The following is an 18,643-nucleotide window of genomic DNA, read 5'->3' on the forward strand; positions in this document are numbered from 1 at the left end:
GGTTGCTTTCTGTAGTCTACAATACACGTGTTGCTATCTATAGTCTACAATACACGTGTTGTAGTCTATAACACACGCGTTGCTTTCTGTAGTCTACAATACACGTGTTGCTTTCTGCAGTCTACAACACATGTGTTGCTGTCTGCAGTCTATAACACACGTGTTGCTTTCTATAGCCTACAATACACGTGTTGCTTTCTGTAGTCTATAACACACTTGTTGTTATCTGTAGTCTATAACACACAAGTTGTTATCTGTAGTCTATAACACGTGTTGTTTTCTGTAGTATGTATCACACGTGTTATTATCTCTAGTCTACAATACGTGTTGCTTTCTGTAGTCTATAACACACGTGTTGCTTTCTATAGTCTACAATACACGTGTTGCTTTCTATAGTCTACAATACACGTTTTGCTTTCTATAGTCTACAACACATCCGTTGTTATCTGTAATCTGTAACACATGTGTTGTTATCTGTAGCCTATAACACACGTGTTGTTATCTGTAGTTTATAACACCTGTTGTTATCTGTAGTCTATAACGCACGTATTGTTATCTGTAGTCTATAACACACGCGTTGCTTTCTGTAGTCTACAATACACGTGTTGCTTTCTGCAGTCTAAAACACATGTGCTGTTATCTGTAGTCTACAACACATGTGTTGCTGTCTGCAGTCTATAACACACGTGTTGCTTTCTATAGTCTACAATACACGTGTTGCTTTCTGTAGTCTATAACACATGTGTTGTTATCTGTAGTCTATAACACACGTGTTGTTTTCTGTAGTATATAACACATGTGTTGTTATCTGTGGTCTATAACACACGTGCTATTATCTCTAGTCTTTAACACACGTGTTGCTTTCTGTAGTCTATAACACGTGTTGTTATCTGTAGTCTATAACACGTGTTGTTATCTGTAGTCTATAACACACGTGTAAATATCTCTAGTCTATAACACACGTGCTGTTATCTGTTGTCTATAACACACGTGTTATTAAACCCTCGTCTATCACACACGTGTTGTTATCTGTGGTCTATAACACACGTGTTATTATCCCTCGTCTATCACACACGTGTTGTTATCTGTGGTCTATAACACACGTGTTATTATCTCTAGTCTATAACACACGTGCTGTAATCTGTAATCTATAACACACCTGTTGTTATCTGTAGTCTATAACACACCTGTTGTTATCTCTAGTCTATAACACACGTGTTGTTATCTGTAGTCTATAACACACGTGTTGTTATCTGTAGTCTATAACACCTGTTGTTATCTGTAGTCTATAACACTTGTTGTTTTCTGTAGTCTATAACACACGTGTTAATATCTCTAGTCTACAATACGTGTTGCTTTCTGTAGTCTATAACACACGTGTTGTTTTCTGTAATCTATAACACACGTGTTGTTTTCTGTAGTCTATAACACGTGTTGTTATCTGTAGTCTATAACACCTGTTGTTATCTGTAGTCTATAACACACAAGTTGTTATCTGTAGTCTATAACACTTGTTGTTTTCTGTAGTCTATAACACCTGTTGTTATCTGTAGTCTATAACACTTGTTGTTTTCTGTAGTCTATAACACACGTGTTAATATCTCTAGTCTACAATACGTGTTGCTTTCTGTAGTCTATAACACACGTGTTGTTTTCTGTAATCTATAACACACGTGTTGTTTTCTGTAGTCTATAACACGTGTTGTTATCTGTAGTCTATAACACCTGTTGTTATCTGTAGTCTATAACACACAAGTTGTTATCTGTAGTCTATAACACTTGTTGTTTTCTGTAGTCTATAACACACGTGTTAATATCTCTAGTCTACAATACGTGTTGCTTTCTGTAGTCTATAACACACGTGTTGTTTTCTGTAATCTATAACACACGTGTTGTTTTCTGTAGTCTATAACACGTGTTGTTATCTGTAGTCTATAACACACAAGTTGTTATCTGTAGTCTATAACACTTGTTGTTTTCTGTAGTCTATAACACACGTGTTAATATCTCTAGTCTACAATACGTGTTGCTTTCTGTAGTCTATAACACACGTGTTGTTTTCTGTAATCTATATCACACGTGTTATTATCTCTAGTCTACAATACGTGTTGCTTTCTGTAGTCTATAACACACCTGCTGTTATCTGTAGTCTATAACACATGTGTTGTTATCTGTAGTATAAAACGCACGTATTGTTATCTGTTGTCTATAACACACGTAATTTATCTTTCGTCTAAAAAACACGTGCTGTTATCTGTAGTCTATAACACACGTGTTATTATATCTAGTCTATAACACCTGTTGTTATCTGTAGTCTATAACACTTGTTGTTTTCTGTAGTCTATAACACACGTGTTAATATCTCTAGTCTACAATACGTGTTGCTTTCTGTAGTCTATAACACACGTGTTGTTTTCTGTAATCTATAACACACGTGTTGTTTTCTGTAGTCTATAACACGTGTTGTTATCTGTAGTCTATAACACCTGTTGTTATCTGTAGTCTATAACACACAAGTTGTTATCTGTAGTCTATAACACTTGTTGTTTTCTGTAGTCTATAACACACGTGTTAATATCTCTAGTCTACAATACGTGTTGCTTTCTGTAGTCTATAACACACGTGTTGTTTTCTGTAATCTATAACACACGTGTTGTTTTCTGTAGTCTATAACACGTGTTGTTATCTGTAGTCTATAACACACAAGTTGTTATCTGTAGTCTATAACACTTGTTGTTTTCTGTAGTCTATAACACACGTGTTAATATCTCTAGTCTACAATACGTGTTGCTTTCTGTAGTCTATAACACACGTGTTGTTTTCTCTAGTCTACAATACGTGTTGCTTTCTGTAGTCTATAACACACCTGCTGTTATCTGTAGTCTATAACACATGTGTTGTTATCTGTAGTATAAAACGCACGTATTGTTATCTGTTGTCTATAACACACGTAATTTATCTTTCGTCTAAAAAACACGTGCTGTTATCTGTAGTCTATAACACACGTGTTATTATATCTAGTCTATAACACCTGTTGTTATCTGTAGTCTATAACACTTGTTGTTTTCTGTAGTCTATAACACACGTGTTAATATCTCTAGTCTACAATACGTGTTGCTTTCTGTAATCTATAACACACGTGTTGTTTTCTGTAATCTATAACACACGTGTTGTTTTCTGTAGTCTATAACACGTGTTGTTTTCTGTAGTCTATAACACCTGTTGTTATCTGTAGTCTATAACACACAAGTTGTTATCTGTAGTCTATAACACTTGTTGTTTTCTGTAGTCTATAACACACGTGTTAATATCTCTAGTCTACAATACGTGTTGCTTTCTGTAGTCTATAACACACGTGTTGTTTTCTGTAATCTATAACGCACGTGTTGTTTTCTGTAGTCTATAACACGTGTTGTTATCTGTAGTCTATAACACACAAGTTGTTATCTGTAGTCTATAACACTTGTTGTTTTCTGTAGTCTATAACACACGTGTTAATATCTCTAGTCTACAATACGTGTTGCTTTCTGTAGTCTATAACACACGTGTTGTTTTCTGTAATCTATATAACACGTGTTATTATCTCTAGTCTACAATACGTGTTGCTTTCTGTAGTCTATAACACACCTGCTGTTATCTGTAGTCTATAACACATGTGTTGTTATCTGTAGTATAAAACGCACGTATTGTTATCTGTTGTCTATAACACACGTAATTTATCTTTCGTCTAAAAAACACGTGCTGTTATCTGTAGTCTATAACACACGTGTTATTATATCTAGTCTATAACACAGGTGCTGTTATCTGTAATCTATAACACACTCGTTGTTATCTGTAGTCTATAACACACGTGTTGTTATCTGTAGTCTATAACACTTGTTGTTATCTGTAGTCTATAACACACGCGTTGCTTTCTGTAGTTCATTATACATGTGTTGCTTTCTGCAGTCTACAACACATGTGTAGTTATCTGTAGTCTGTAACACATGTGTTGTTATCTGTAGTCTATAACACACGTGTTGCTTTTTGTAGTCTATAACACACGTGTTGCTTTCTGTTGTATATAACACATGTGTTGCTATCTATAGTATATAACACATGTGTTGCTATCTGTAGTCTACAACACACGTATTGTTATCTGTAGTCTATAACACACGCGTTGCTTTCTGTAGTCTACAATACACGTGTTGCTTTCTGCAGTCTACAACACATGTGTTGTTATCGGTAGTCTGCAACACATGTGTTGCTTTCTGCAGTCTATAACACACGTGTTGCTTTCTATAGTCTACAATACACGTGTTGCTTTCTGTAGTCTATAACACATGTGTTGTTATCTGTAGTCTATAACACACGTGTTGCTTTCTGTAGTCTATAACACGTGTTGCTTTCTATAGTCTACAACACACGTGTTGTTTTTTGTTGTCTGCAACAAACGTGTTGTTATCTGTCGTCTGTAACACATTTGCTGTTATCTCTAGTCTACAATACGTGTTGCTTTCTGTAGTCTATAACACCTGTTGTTATCTGTAGTCTATAACACATGTGTTGCTGTCTGTAGTCTATAACACACGTGTTGCTTTCTATAGTCTACAATACACGTGTTGCTATCTGTAGTCTACAATACGTGTTGCTTTCTGTAGTCTATAACACACGTGTTGCTTTCTATAGTCTTCAACACACGTGTTGTTTTTTGTTGTCTACAACACACCCGTTGTTATCTGTAGTCTGTAACACATGTGTTGTTATCTCTAGTCTATAACACACGTGTTGTTATCTGTAGTCTATAACACCTGTTGTTATCTGTAGTATATAACACATGTGTTGTTATCTGTAGTATATAACGCACGTATTGTTATATGTTGTCTATAACACACGTAATTTATCTTTCGTCTGAAAAACACGTGCTGTTATCTGTAGTCTATAACACAGGTGCTGTTATCTGTAATCTATAACACACCCGTTGTTATCTGTAGTCTGTAACACATGTGTTGTTTTCTTTAGTCTATAACACACGTGTTGTTATCTGTAGTCTATAACACCTGTTGTTATCTGTAGTCTATAACACACGGGTTGCATTCTGTAGTCTACAATACACGTGTTGCTATCTATAGTCTACAATACACGTGTTGTTATCTGTAGTCTATAACACACGCGTTGCTTTCTGTAGTTCATAATACATGTGTTGCTTTCTGCAGTCTACAACACATGTGTAGTTATCTGTTGTATATAACACATGTGTTGCTATCTATAGTATATAACACATGTGTTGCTATCTGTAGTCTACAACACACGTGTTTTTATCTGTAGTCTATAACACACGTGTAAATATCTCTAGTCTATAACACACGTGCTGTTATCTGTTGTCTATAACACACGTGTTATTATCCCTCGTCTATCACACACGTGTTGTTATCTGTGGTCTATAACACACGTGTTATTATCTCTAGTCTATAACACACGTGCTGTAATCTGTAATCTATAACACATCTGTTGTTATCTCTAGTTTATAACACACCTGTTGTTATCTCTAGTCTATAACACACGTGTTGTTATCTGTAGTCTATAACGCACGTGTAAATATCTCTAGTCTATAACACACGTGCTGTTATCTGTTGTCTATAACACACGTGTTATTATCCCTCGTCTATTACACACGTGTTGTTATCTGTGGTCTATAACACACGTGTTATTATCCCTCGTCTATTACACACGTGTTGTTATCTGTGATCTATAACACACGTGTTATTATCTCTAGTCTATAACACACAAGTTGTTATCTGTAGTCTATAACACACGTGTTGTTTTCTGTAGTATGTATCACACGTGTTGCTATCTCTAGTCTACAACACGTGTTGCTTTCTGTTGTCTACAACACACGTGTTGTTATCTCTAGTCTATAACACACGTGTTGTTATCTGTAGTCTATAACACACGTGTTGCTTTCTGTAGTCTATAACACACGTGTTGTTATCTGTAGTCTATAACACACGTGTTGCTATCTGATCTGTATAATTCCTGTGTCGTTACTTCAGATCTCTAAAACGCACGTAATTTACCTGATGCTTACACGACCTTGCTGTATTGTTAATGCACCGCATGACGATACATGTGATTTATGTACGTGACTGGTTCACTTGTCTTGCTAGATACATACAATATGATTGTAGACAAAGATACAACCATTTATAGATCTGTAAACTCACATATACATCCCTGTGATTATAAATAAAATCTTGCCAGATATCGTGGCTATATACCGAACCTTCTTACATCTCCCTAAGACATTACTATCATTTCTTAAGTCTTAGTTTCTACATCTGGCAGCCGAAATTGCGATCTTTCCAAAACACTTAAATTATACATATCAAAACTATTTTATTGTTGGCAGTATCTGTATCATTTTAATACAGCCTTCATATTGCATTCCGGATTGTTTTTAAATAAACTTTGAGTATTTTCATTTCATGTTCATGACCATCTGCATAATGGTACAGAAATATCTGTAATCGAGGCGCCATGGGGTTTCACAAGAGATCTGAACAGCGAGGGAAGACACAAAATAAAATAAGAAACGAAAACAATACATGTACAAACCAGGACCCGGACAAGAGGAATGGTATTGATATTTCCGGAATGTCGAAGTGACGGATAATTCATTAAAAATTACCAAGGAATTAACGGGGAAGTATTTAAAATAGATTTACTGTTGTCTGTAGTGGTTTATAATAAAATATATTTACTGTTGTCTGTAGTGGTTTATAATAAAATATATTTACTATCGTCTGTAGTGATTTATAATAAAATAAAATTACTGTTGTCTGTAGTAAAATAGATTTACTGTTGTCTGTAGTGATTTATAATAAAATAGATTTACTGTTGTCTGTATTAGTTTATAATAAAATAGATTTACTGTTGTCTGTAGTGGTTTATAATAAAATATATTTACTGTTGTCTGTAGTGGTTTATAATAAAATATATTTACTATCGTCTGTAGTGATTTATAATAAAATAAAATTACTGTTGTCTGTAGTAAAATAGATTTACTGTTGTCTGTAGTGATTTATAATAAAATAGATTTACTGTTGTCTGTATTAGTTTATAATAAAATAGATTTACTGTTGTCTGTAGTGGTTTATAATAAAATAGATTTACTGTTGTCTGTAGTGGTTTATAATAAAATAGATTTACTGTTGTCTGTAATAGTTTATAATAAAATAGATTTACTGTTGTCTGTAGTGGTTTATAATAAAATAGATTTACTGTTGTCTGTAGTCGTTTATAATAAAATAGATTTACTGTTGTCTGTAATGATTTATAATAAAATAGATTTACTGTTGTCTGTAGTGGTTTATAATAAAATAGATTTACTGTTGTCTGTATTAGTTTATAATAAAATAGATTTACTGTTGTCTGTAGTGGTTTATAATAAAATAGATTTACTGTTGTCTGTGGTGGTTTATAATAATATAGATTTACTGTTGTCTGTATTAGTTTATGATAAAATAAATTTACTGTTGTCTGTATTAGTTTATAATAAAATAAATTTACTGTTGTCTGTAGTGGTTTATAATAAAATAGATTCACTGTTGTCTGTAGTGATTTATAATAAAATAGATTTTGTGCTGTTTGTAGTGGCTTATAATAAAATAGATTTACTGTTGTCTGCAGTGGTTTATAATAAAACAGATTTACTGTTGTCTGTAGCGGTTTATAATAAAATAGATTTACTGTTGTCTGTAGCGGTTTATAATAAAATAGATTTTGTGCTGTTTGTAGTGGTTTACGTCCGGTTCATTGATAGGTAATATGGAGTGTTATTTTTTATGTCAGCAGCTGTAAAAATATTTTCAATTTCAAAACCAAAGACAAAACAGTGATCCTGTTAGAATAAATATGAACAGACAGACACCAGTGGTATAAACAAAACATCTGAGACCCCTACATTTTGTCATTGGTATTTAACATATTGTACAAACATGTACTTTGTATTAAGCAACACACAGAGTACAAACTATTTACGTGTTCTCATGAGAACGTTTTAACGTGTTTATTTTATTGGAACAGTGATCAGATGAAAATATTGTGACGTCAAATAACTTGCTTAATGAGACTGGAACATGTGCAGTTACAATATCTTGTGTTTTCGCAAAACTTTTCACATATAATTTTTTTTCCTTAATTTATCTTCACTTTTTTTTTGTTTCTCCGTTTTTTTTACCCAATTCGGCCCCAACAAGTGGTGTATTGGCAGACGCTTGACGACTAAATCAGTCAGGAGATGCTCCAGATATGCACATGCATTGCACAACATAACAACTTACTTCAGTTGGGAGACTTATGCAATCGTCAGTCTATCTCAGACACAGCCACCACGAATGTAAAACCAGAAACGGAGTCGACAGAGCGTCCGGATTTGGCATAGAAATACATTTAATGGTACTTAAATGTGATAGGCAAATCTGTAAAAAGATCAACGTTCTTCACTTTCTTTAGTTTCTGGAAGTAAAGCCCTGTTCTGGCACACACATGTCAGCTATTAAGGTATCTCGTGCCGTCGAAATCTCAAACATTTAAACGTTTAAACAAGAACGTGACTTTGATCCTGAAACGTTCAATGTCACGATGAAGGTCTAACGATATAAAACACACACTCCCGTCTTCAAACAGATGAACGCCATGAACTTATTTTAATTGTCAGCTCTGTGTGAACTTATTTCAATGGTCAGATCTCTGAATTTATTTCTATGGTCAGCTCTCTGTGAACTTATTTCAATGGTTAGCTCTCTGTAAATTTATTTCAATGGTCAGCTCTCTGTGAACGTATTTAAATGGTCAGCACTGTATGAACTCATTTTAATGACCAGCTCTATATGAACTCATTGTAATGGTCAGATACGTATGAACTCGTTTTAATGACCAGCTCTGTTTGAACTCATTGTAATGGTCAGCTCTGACATTTCGGAAACTTTCTGACCTGTGGATTATTTACGTCATGTTAAGCCTTATTTTCTAGAACACTTCCGCGTGAAAAAAATTTTGTAGTGTGAATAGTTTGATCATGAAACAAAATATAGATATATATATATCATAGATAGAATGAATTTCGAGTTGAGGATTCTTAAAGATATCAAACCGGTAGAAACTGGAAAAAGTTTCACCCCACTTGCCCTCTTTACAATTACATGCTAATTTCAGCCCAGTCTGGAAATTCGCGTGTGGTATTGCGGTCTCCTTCACACTGCACGTGTCGGATCAACCTGCCCCCATCGTCAAGCCGTACTTTAAGCAGATCTGCTGACCGCGCACCTTCAGTGTATATTACACGTGCAGAAAGTACATGTGCACGAAGATGTCCTACTGTGGACCCTCCATTGCGTTGTGTGTTAACTTCGTTTTTTGTTCAAAACAAGAGTGTAAAAACAAAGGAAACCATGTAATAGATACGATTATTTTGTTCCGTACATATGTTTTCGTCATGAGAATTCCAATATTTTATTTGGTCATGATTCAAAAACAAGAATGTATGGTGTCATTCAAGTCTTTCGGGAAATGAAAATCTAACAATTAAAGTTAGTGTGACTTCGACATTTGTGCACGTTGTGAGGTCCGGATTACTTTATATCAGATGGGTTTCGTTTCAGAATTTACAACGTCATCTCTATTTCCGGGTCCAAGTCTTGGGTCCTTTTTGCGTTTGATAATTGGAGGATACGACGCAATTGCAAAAGGAAACGGAAATAAAATTTTTAAGTGAAGCCATTTAAATATTTGCATGTAATAAAACGCATGTAGACGTTTGATAATGATCTGAAGAATGTCTTCAGATTACACAGATACCAAATGCAACAGTCAATGCAGAATAAATATTTCGTTTCTAAAAAAACCTTCTTGTACCAATATTGTAAATTTCCATGGTAACACTGGTTGTTTGGTACATTGTATTCACAATCTACACGCAACAATTCTTGACTGATTCAACATCATCCATTGATTGCATAGAACTAATACAATTGTGTTTCTATTTCTCTATTATATAGCATTATTTCATAGGTTTATCAGAATTAACAGCGTATTGTTTATTAAATACAATAAAGTTACTATAAACACATGTAGTATAAAAGATCCGAGTATTTATAGTAATACCTCAACCGATAAGGTCTGTCGGAAGTTTGTCTGATATCATTCATAATCTAACGTAAATTTCATGGTCAGCTTAGGGTCATTTTAAAACAATGAGTCAAGGTCACGGTCAACGTATTTATTATTTCATAGTCAAGGCCATGGTGACCTGATGTGCCATTTTAATGTCAAGGTCACGAACAATTTATTGGTCATTTTAAAGGCTTTACTGCTATCACATTTGAATGTAATACGTATTTGCATGATTTCCCTGTCTGTTCATAGCAGCAGGCCTGTGTTGATCGTCAGGAAGGAGTTGTAATAAGAATTGCAATGTTTATGATAAAAAGTTTACTTCAGAGGAGAAAGTATCCTGGAGAACAATGGTGACTACTAATAGCTCTGACAATGGTGTCTACTAACAGCTCTGACAATGGTGTCTACTAACAGCTCTGACAATGGTGTCTACTAACACCTCTGACAATGGTGACTACTAACACCTCTGACAATGATGACTACTAACATCTGACAATGGTGTCTACTAACACCTCTGACAATGGTGTCTACTAACATCTGACAATGGTGTCTACTAACACCTCTGACAATGGTGTCTACTAACATCTGACAATGGTGTCTACTAACACCTCTGACAATGGTGACTACTAACACCTCTGACAATGGTGTCTACTAACAGATCTGACAATGGTGACTACTAACATCTGACAATGGTAACTACTAACAGATCTGACAATGGTGACTACTAACAGATCTGACAATGGTGTCTACTAACATCTGACAATGGTGTCTATTAACATCTGACAATGGTGACTACTTACAGATCTGACAATGGTGAGTACTAACACCTCTGACAATGGTGTCTACTAACATCTGACAATGGTGTCTACTAACACCTCTGACAATGGTGACTACTAACACCTCTGACAATGGTGTCTACTAACATCTGACAATGGTGACTACTAACAGATCTGACAATGGTGTCTACTAACACCTGACAATGGTGACTACTAACACCTCTGACAATGGTATTTACTAACAGCTCTGACAATGGTGTCTACTAACAGTCCAGACAATGGTGTTTACTAACACCTGACAATGGTGACTACTAACACCTCTGACAATGGTGATTACTAACACCGGACAATGGTGACTACTAACAGCTCTGACAATGGTATCTACTTACAGCTCTGACAATGGTATCTACTTACAGCTCTGACAATGGTGATTACTAACAGCTCTGACAATGGTGTCTACTAACAGATCTGACAATGGTGATTACTAACATCTGACAATGGTGACTACTAACAGCTCTGACAATGGTGTCTACTAACAGATCTGACAATGGTGATTACTAACATCTCTGACAATGGTATCTACTTACAGCTCTGACAATGGTATCTACTTACAGCTCTGACAATGGTGACTACTTACAGCTCTGACAATGGTGACTACTAACAGCTCTGACAATGGTGTCTACTAACAGATCTGACAATGGTGATTACTAACATCTCTGACAATGGTATCTACATACAGCTCTGACAATGGTGTCTACTAACATCTGACAATGGTGACTACTAACAGCTCTGACAATGGTGATTACTAACATCTCTGACAATGGTATCTACTTACAGCTCTGACAATGGTATCTACTTACAGCTCTGACAATGGTGACTACTTACAGCTCTGACAATGGTGACTACTAACAGCTCTGACAATGGTGTCTACTAACAGATCTGACAATGGTGATTACTAACATCTCTGACAATGGTATCTACATACAGCTCTGACAATGGTGTCTACTAACATCTGACAATGGTGACTACTAACATCTGACAATGGTGACTACTAACACCTCTGACAATGGTAACTACTAACAGTTCTGACAATGGTGTCTACTAACAGTTCTGACAATGGTGTCTACTAACACCTCTGACAATGGTTTCTACTAACAGCTCTGACAATGGTGACTACTAACAGCTCTGACAATGGTGACTACTAACAGTCCTGACAATGGTGACTACTAACAGCTCTCACAATGGTGTCTACTAACAAATCTGACAATGGTGTCTACTAACAAATCTGACAATGGTAACTACTAATATCTGACAATGGTGACTACTAACACCTCTGACAATGATGACTACTAACATCTGACAATGGTGTCTACTAACAGCTCTGACAATGGTAACTGCTAACATCTGACAATGGTGTCTACTAACAGCTCTGAAAATGGTGACTACTAAAACCTCTGACAATGGTGACTGCTAACATCTGACAATGGTGACTACTTACAGCTCTGACAATGGTGTCTACTAACAGCCCTGACAATGGTGATTACTAACAGCTCAGACAATGGTGTCTACTGACCGCTCTGACAATGGTGTCTACTAAAAGCTCTGACAATGGTGTCTACTGACAGCTCTGACAATGGTGTCTACTAACACCTCTGACAATGGTGACTACTTACAGCTCTGACAATGGTGACTACTTACAGCTCTGACAATGGTGACTACTAACATCTGACAATGGTGACTACTTACAGCTCTGACAATGGTGTCTACTAAGATCTGACAATGGTGTTTACTAACAGCTCTGACAATGGTGTCTACTTACACCTCTGACAATGGTGACTACTAACAGCCCTGACAATGGTGATTACTAACAGCTCTGACAATGGTGACTACTAACATCTGACAATGGTGACTACTTACAGCTCTGACAATGGTGACTACTTACAGCTCTGACAATGGTGTCTACTTACACCTCTGACAATGGTGATTACTTACAGCTCTGACAATGGTGTCTACTAACATCTGACAATGGTGTCTACTAACATCTGACAATGGTGACTACTAACATCTGACAATGGTGAATACTAACATCTGACAATGGTGTCTACTAACATCTGACAATGGGGTCTACTAAATAAAACCTCTGACAATGGTGTCTACTAACATCTGACAATGGTGACTACTAACATCTGACAATGGTGACTACTAACATCTGACAATGGTGTCTACTAACATCTGACAATGGGGTCTACTAAATAAAACCTCTGACAATGGTGTCTACTAACATCTGACAATGGTGACTACTAACATCTGACAATGGTGACTACTAACATCTGACAATGGTGACTACTAACATCTGACAATGGTGACTACTAACATCTGACAATGGTGACTGCTAACATCTTTGACAATGGTGATTACTAACAGCTCTGACAATGGTGTCTACTAACATCTGACAATGGTGTCTACTAACATCTTTGACAATGGTGACTACTAACATCTGACAATGGGGTCTACTAACAGCTCTAACAATGGTGTCTACTAACATCTGACAATGGTGACTACTAACAGATCTGACAATGGTGACTACTAACATCTGACAATGGTGACTACTAACACCTCTGACAATGGTGACTACTAACATCTCTGATAATGGTGACTACTAACACCTCTGACAATGGTGACTACTAACATCTGACAATGGTGACTACTAACACCTCTGACAATGGTGACTACTAACAGATCTGACAATGGTGACTACTAACAGATCTGACAATGGTGTCTACTAACACCTCTGACAATGGTGACTACTAACAGATCTGACAATGGTGACTACTAACAGATCTGACAATGGTAACCACTAACAGATCTGACAATGGTGACTACTAACAGATCTGACAATGGTAACTGCTAACAGATCTGACAATGGTGACTACTAACAGATCTGACAATGGTGTCTACTAACATCTGACAATGGTGACTACTAACATCTGACAATGGTGAATACTAACATCTGACAATGGTGACTACTAACATCTGACAATGGTGTCTACTAACATCTGACAATGGTGTTTACTAACACCTCTGACAATGGTGACTGCTAACATCTGACAATGGTGATTACTAACAGCTCTGACAATGGTGTCTACTAACATCTGACAATGGTGACTACTAACATCTGACAATGGTGACTACTAACAGCTCTGACAATGGTGATTACTAACAGCTCTGACAATGGTGATTACTAACATCTGACAATGGTGACTACTAACAGATCTGACAATGGTGACTACTAACAACTCTGACAATGGTGTTTACTAACAGCTCTGACAATGGTGTCTACTAACAACTCTGACAATGGTGTTTACTAACAGCTCTGACAATGGTGTCTACTAACAGTCCAGACAATGGTGTTTACTAACACCTGACAATGGTGACTACTAACACCTCTGACAATGGTGACTACTAACACCTGACAATGGTGACTGCTAACAGCTCTGACAATGGTATCTACTTACAGCTCTGACAATGGTGTCTACTAACATCTGACAATGGTGACTACTAACAGCTCTGACAATGACTACTAACACCTCTGACAATGGTGACTACTAACAGTTCTGACAATGGTGTCTACTAACAGTTCTGACAATGGTGACTACTAACACCTCTGACAATGGTGACTACTAACAGCTCTGACAATGGTGACTACTAACATCTGACAATGGTGACTACTAACATCTGACAATGGTGACTACTAACACCTGACAATGGTGTCTACTAACAGTCCTGACAATGGTGACTACTAACAGCTCTCACAATGGTGTCTACTAACAAATCTGACAATGGTGTCAACTAACAAATCTGACAATGGTAACTACTAATATCTGACAATGGTGACTACTTGCTCTCTGACAATGGTGTTTACTAACAGCTCTGACAATGGTGTCTACTAACACCTCTGACAATGGTGACTACTAACAGTCCAGACAATGGTGACTACTAACACCTCTGACAATGTTGTCTACTAACAATTCTGACAACGGTGACTACTAACACCTCTGACAATGGTTACTACTAACATCTGACAATGGTGACTACTTACAGCTCTGACAATGGTGTTTACTAACAGCTCTGACAATGGTGACTACTAACAGTCCTGACAATGGTGATTACTAACATCTCTGACAATGGTGAGTACTAACATCTGACAATGGTGACTACTAACATCTGACAATGGTGACTACTAACATCTGACAATGGTGACTACTTACAGCTCTGACAATGGTGTTTACTAACACCTCTGACAATGGTGACTACTAACAGCTCTGACAATGGTGTTTACTAACAGCTCTGACAATGGTGTCTACTTACAGCTCTGACAATGGTGACTACTAACAGCTCTGAAAATGGTGACTACTAAAACCTCTGACAATGGTGACTGCTAACATCTGACAATGGTGACTACTTACAGCTCTGACAATGGTGTCTACTAACAGCCCTGACAATGGTGATTACTAACAGCTCAGACAATGGTGTCTACTGACCGCTCTGACAATGGTGTCTACTAAAAGCTCTGACAATGGTGTCTACTGACAGCTCTGACAATGGTGTCTACTAAAACCTCTGACAATGGTGACTACTAAATTAAACCTCTGACAATGGTGTCTGCTAACATCTGACAATGGTGACTACTTACAGCTCTGACAATGGTGTCTACTAACAGCTCTGACAATGGTGTCTACTAACAGATCTGACAATGGTGTCTACTAACATCTGACAATGGTGACTACTAACACCTCTGACAATGGTGACTACTAACAGTTCTGACAATGGTGTTTACTAACACCTCTGACAATGGTTTCTACTAACAGGTCTGATAATGGTGACTACTAACAGCTCTGACAATGGTGACTACTAACAGTCCTGACAATGGTGACTACTAACAGCTCTCACAATGGTGTCTACTAACAAATCTGACAATGGTGTCTACTAACAAATCTGACAATGGTAACTACTAATATCTGACAATGGTGACTACTTGCTCTCTAACAATGGTGTTTACTAACAGCTCTGACAATGGTGACTACTAACAGTCCTGACAATGGTGATTACTAACATCTCTGACAATTGTGAGTACTAACACCTCTGACAATGGTGACTACTAACACCTCTGACAATGTTGTCTACTAACAGTTCTGACAATGGTGACTACTAACACCTCTGACAATGGTTACTACTAACATCTGACAATGGTGACTACTTACAGCTCTGACAATGGTGTTTACTAACAGCTCTGACAATGGTGACTACTAACAGTCCTGACAATGGTGACTACTAACACCTCTGACAATGGTGACTACTAACATCTGACAATGGTGTCTACTAACAGCTCTGACAATGGTGTCTACTAACAGCTCTGAAAATGGTTACTACTAAAACCTCTGACAATGGTGACTGCTAACATCTGACAATGGTGACTACTTACAGCTCTGACAATGGTGTCTACTAACAGCCCTGACAATGGTGATTACTAACAGCTCAGACAATGGTGTCTACTGACCGCTCTGACAATGGTGTCTACTAAAAGCTCTGACAATGGTGTCTACTGACAGCTCTGACAATGGTGTCTACTAAAACCTCTGACAATGGTGACTACTAAATAAAACCTCTGACAATGGTGACTACTTACAGCTCTGACAATGGTGACTACTTACAGCTCTGACAATGGTGACTACTTACAGCTCTGACAATGGTGTTTACTAACACCTCTGACAATGGTGACTACTTACAGCTCTGACAATGGTGTCTACTAACAACTCTGACAATGGTGTCTACTAACAACTCTGACAATGGTGTCTACTAACAACTCTCCTGGAGAATATTATACTACATACTTTGTTCTATAGTAGATCGATAATTTGGGGAGGGAGGAAATGGGCTGCGGGACTGACGTTTAAAACACTAAAAATAGTTTTATATGCATGTATCAGGAAAATATCTTGATTCAAATGCCAGTGGTTGTGATGTCGATAACGTGATAAAGGATATTGCTCTATCGCCTCCACAAATGTCTTCTCTTGTGTCAAGATAAATACAGTATTCACAGGTACCGTGTCTATATTTAATTTCTTCAATTCAAAGTATATTATGGTACGTGATGTTTAAATCTCGATAATGTTAAATGGTTCCTACTACCCCTCTTGAGGCCCCTAGGGTCATTACAGTGATACAGGTGCCTACCCCTCTTGGGGCCCCAAGGATCATTACAGAGATGCAGATTTCTATCCCACTTTTGGCCCCTAGGATCATTACATGGATACAGGTTCCTACACCTCTTAGGGCCCCAAGGATCATTACAGGGATACAGGTTCCTACACCTCTTGGGGCCCCTGGGGTCATTACAGAGATACAGGTTTCTACCCCTCTTGAGGTACCTAGGGTAATTACACACATACAGGTTCCTACACCTCTTGGGCCCCCTGGGGTAATTACAAGGATACAGGTTCCTACACCTCTTGGGGCCCCTAGGGTCATTACAGACATACAGGTGTCTACCCCTCTTATGGCCCCTAGGATCATTACAGAGATACAGGTTCCTACCCCTCTTGGGGCCCCTAGGGTCGTTACAGAGATACAGGTTCCTACACCTCTTGGGGCCCTTAGGATCATTACAGACATACAGGTTCCTACACCTCTTGGGGCCCTTAGGATCATTACAGGGAAACAGGTTCCTTCACCTCTTGGGGCCCCTGGGGTAATTACAAGGATACAGGTTCCTACGCCTCTTGAGGCACCTAGGATCATTACAGGGATACAGTTTCCTACACCTCTTGGGGCCCTTAGGATTATTACAGTGATACAGGTTCCTACCCCTCTTGGGGCCCCTAGGATCATTACAGAGATACAGGTAACGAATTACATCATTAGACTGATCAGCGATACAACAAGGAGTACAAACACTTCAGAGTGTGTACCTAAATTTGTATATTGATCGTGTACTGACGATATTAGGATAGCACTTCACACAGTATTCATGTAATCTTCAATAACAAATAGAATTATTTTGAATTTGATGTAACGAAATTCAAACTCGAGACATTTAGTTTGGAGTGTTAACCTCGTGTTGGTCAATATTTGGGTACGTCTCGCCGGGCCTGAAATAGCCTTGGTATATAAATATAACTATTTTGCCAGAAATTCAAGTCTTCCAGACATTATACACCTAATATATTTTGTTCCTGTACATCAATGTCTATCTGTTTAAACGCAAATGTCAAATACACCCACAACTAGCGATAGCCATTAGTTAGGAGTCTACGGTTTGCTATTTACGCTTTTTGCAGTGGAGACAAAAACTCCTCTTAGTGAGGAAGGCTTTGTCCCCTAAACAAAACCAACATTCGAAATAATGTTATAAAGGTTTGTGCCAGGACATTGTGAATGAATATCTACCCAGAGTTGTCGTTCCTGCCATTAATACAGGGGCGATAACTCTAGAATCGAAACAAGATCATTTCGGTGTGATGGTGCTATCAGGTAATATAAGGTTTGTTTGGTGTATGTTAACCAGCGGAAGAACTTCCTGAAATTCAAAATCGTTTGACTGTGAAGTTATCATGATTTTTGTCTGAGACGACGTTGAAACTCAATAATGAGTTTAAGATCTCACAACCTATGTAGCGGGTTAGGGTCGGATCTGTGGCGGAGTAGAGGAC

The 18,643-nt window shown here is 37.3% G+C and overlaps 1 protein-coding gene across 1 annotated transcript; it reads left to right on the forward strand.

Moving 5' to 3' along the window:
* The first annotated feature begins 17,109 nt into the window (after positions 1–17,109).
* LOC132558245 (mucin-2-like) lies at positions 17,110–17,919 on the forward strand. Its single transcript, XM_060222786.1, has one exon. The coding sequence runs from the start codon at positions 17,110–17,112 to the stop codon at positions 17,917–17,919; it is 810 nt and encodes a 269-aa protein (XP_060078769.1).
* Positions 17,920–18,643: the final 724 nt, after the last annotated feature.

Source organism: Ylistrum balloti, unplaced genomic scaffold (genome assembly GCF_031769215.1).
Source record: "Ylistrum balloti isolate Yb309-2 unplaced genomic scaffold, AGI_CSIRO_Ybal_v1 Utg370774, whole genome shotgun sequence".
Lineage (NCBI taxonomy): Eukaryota > Metazoa > Mollusca > Bivalvia > Pectinida > Pectinidae > Ylistrum > Ylistrum balloti.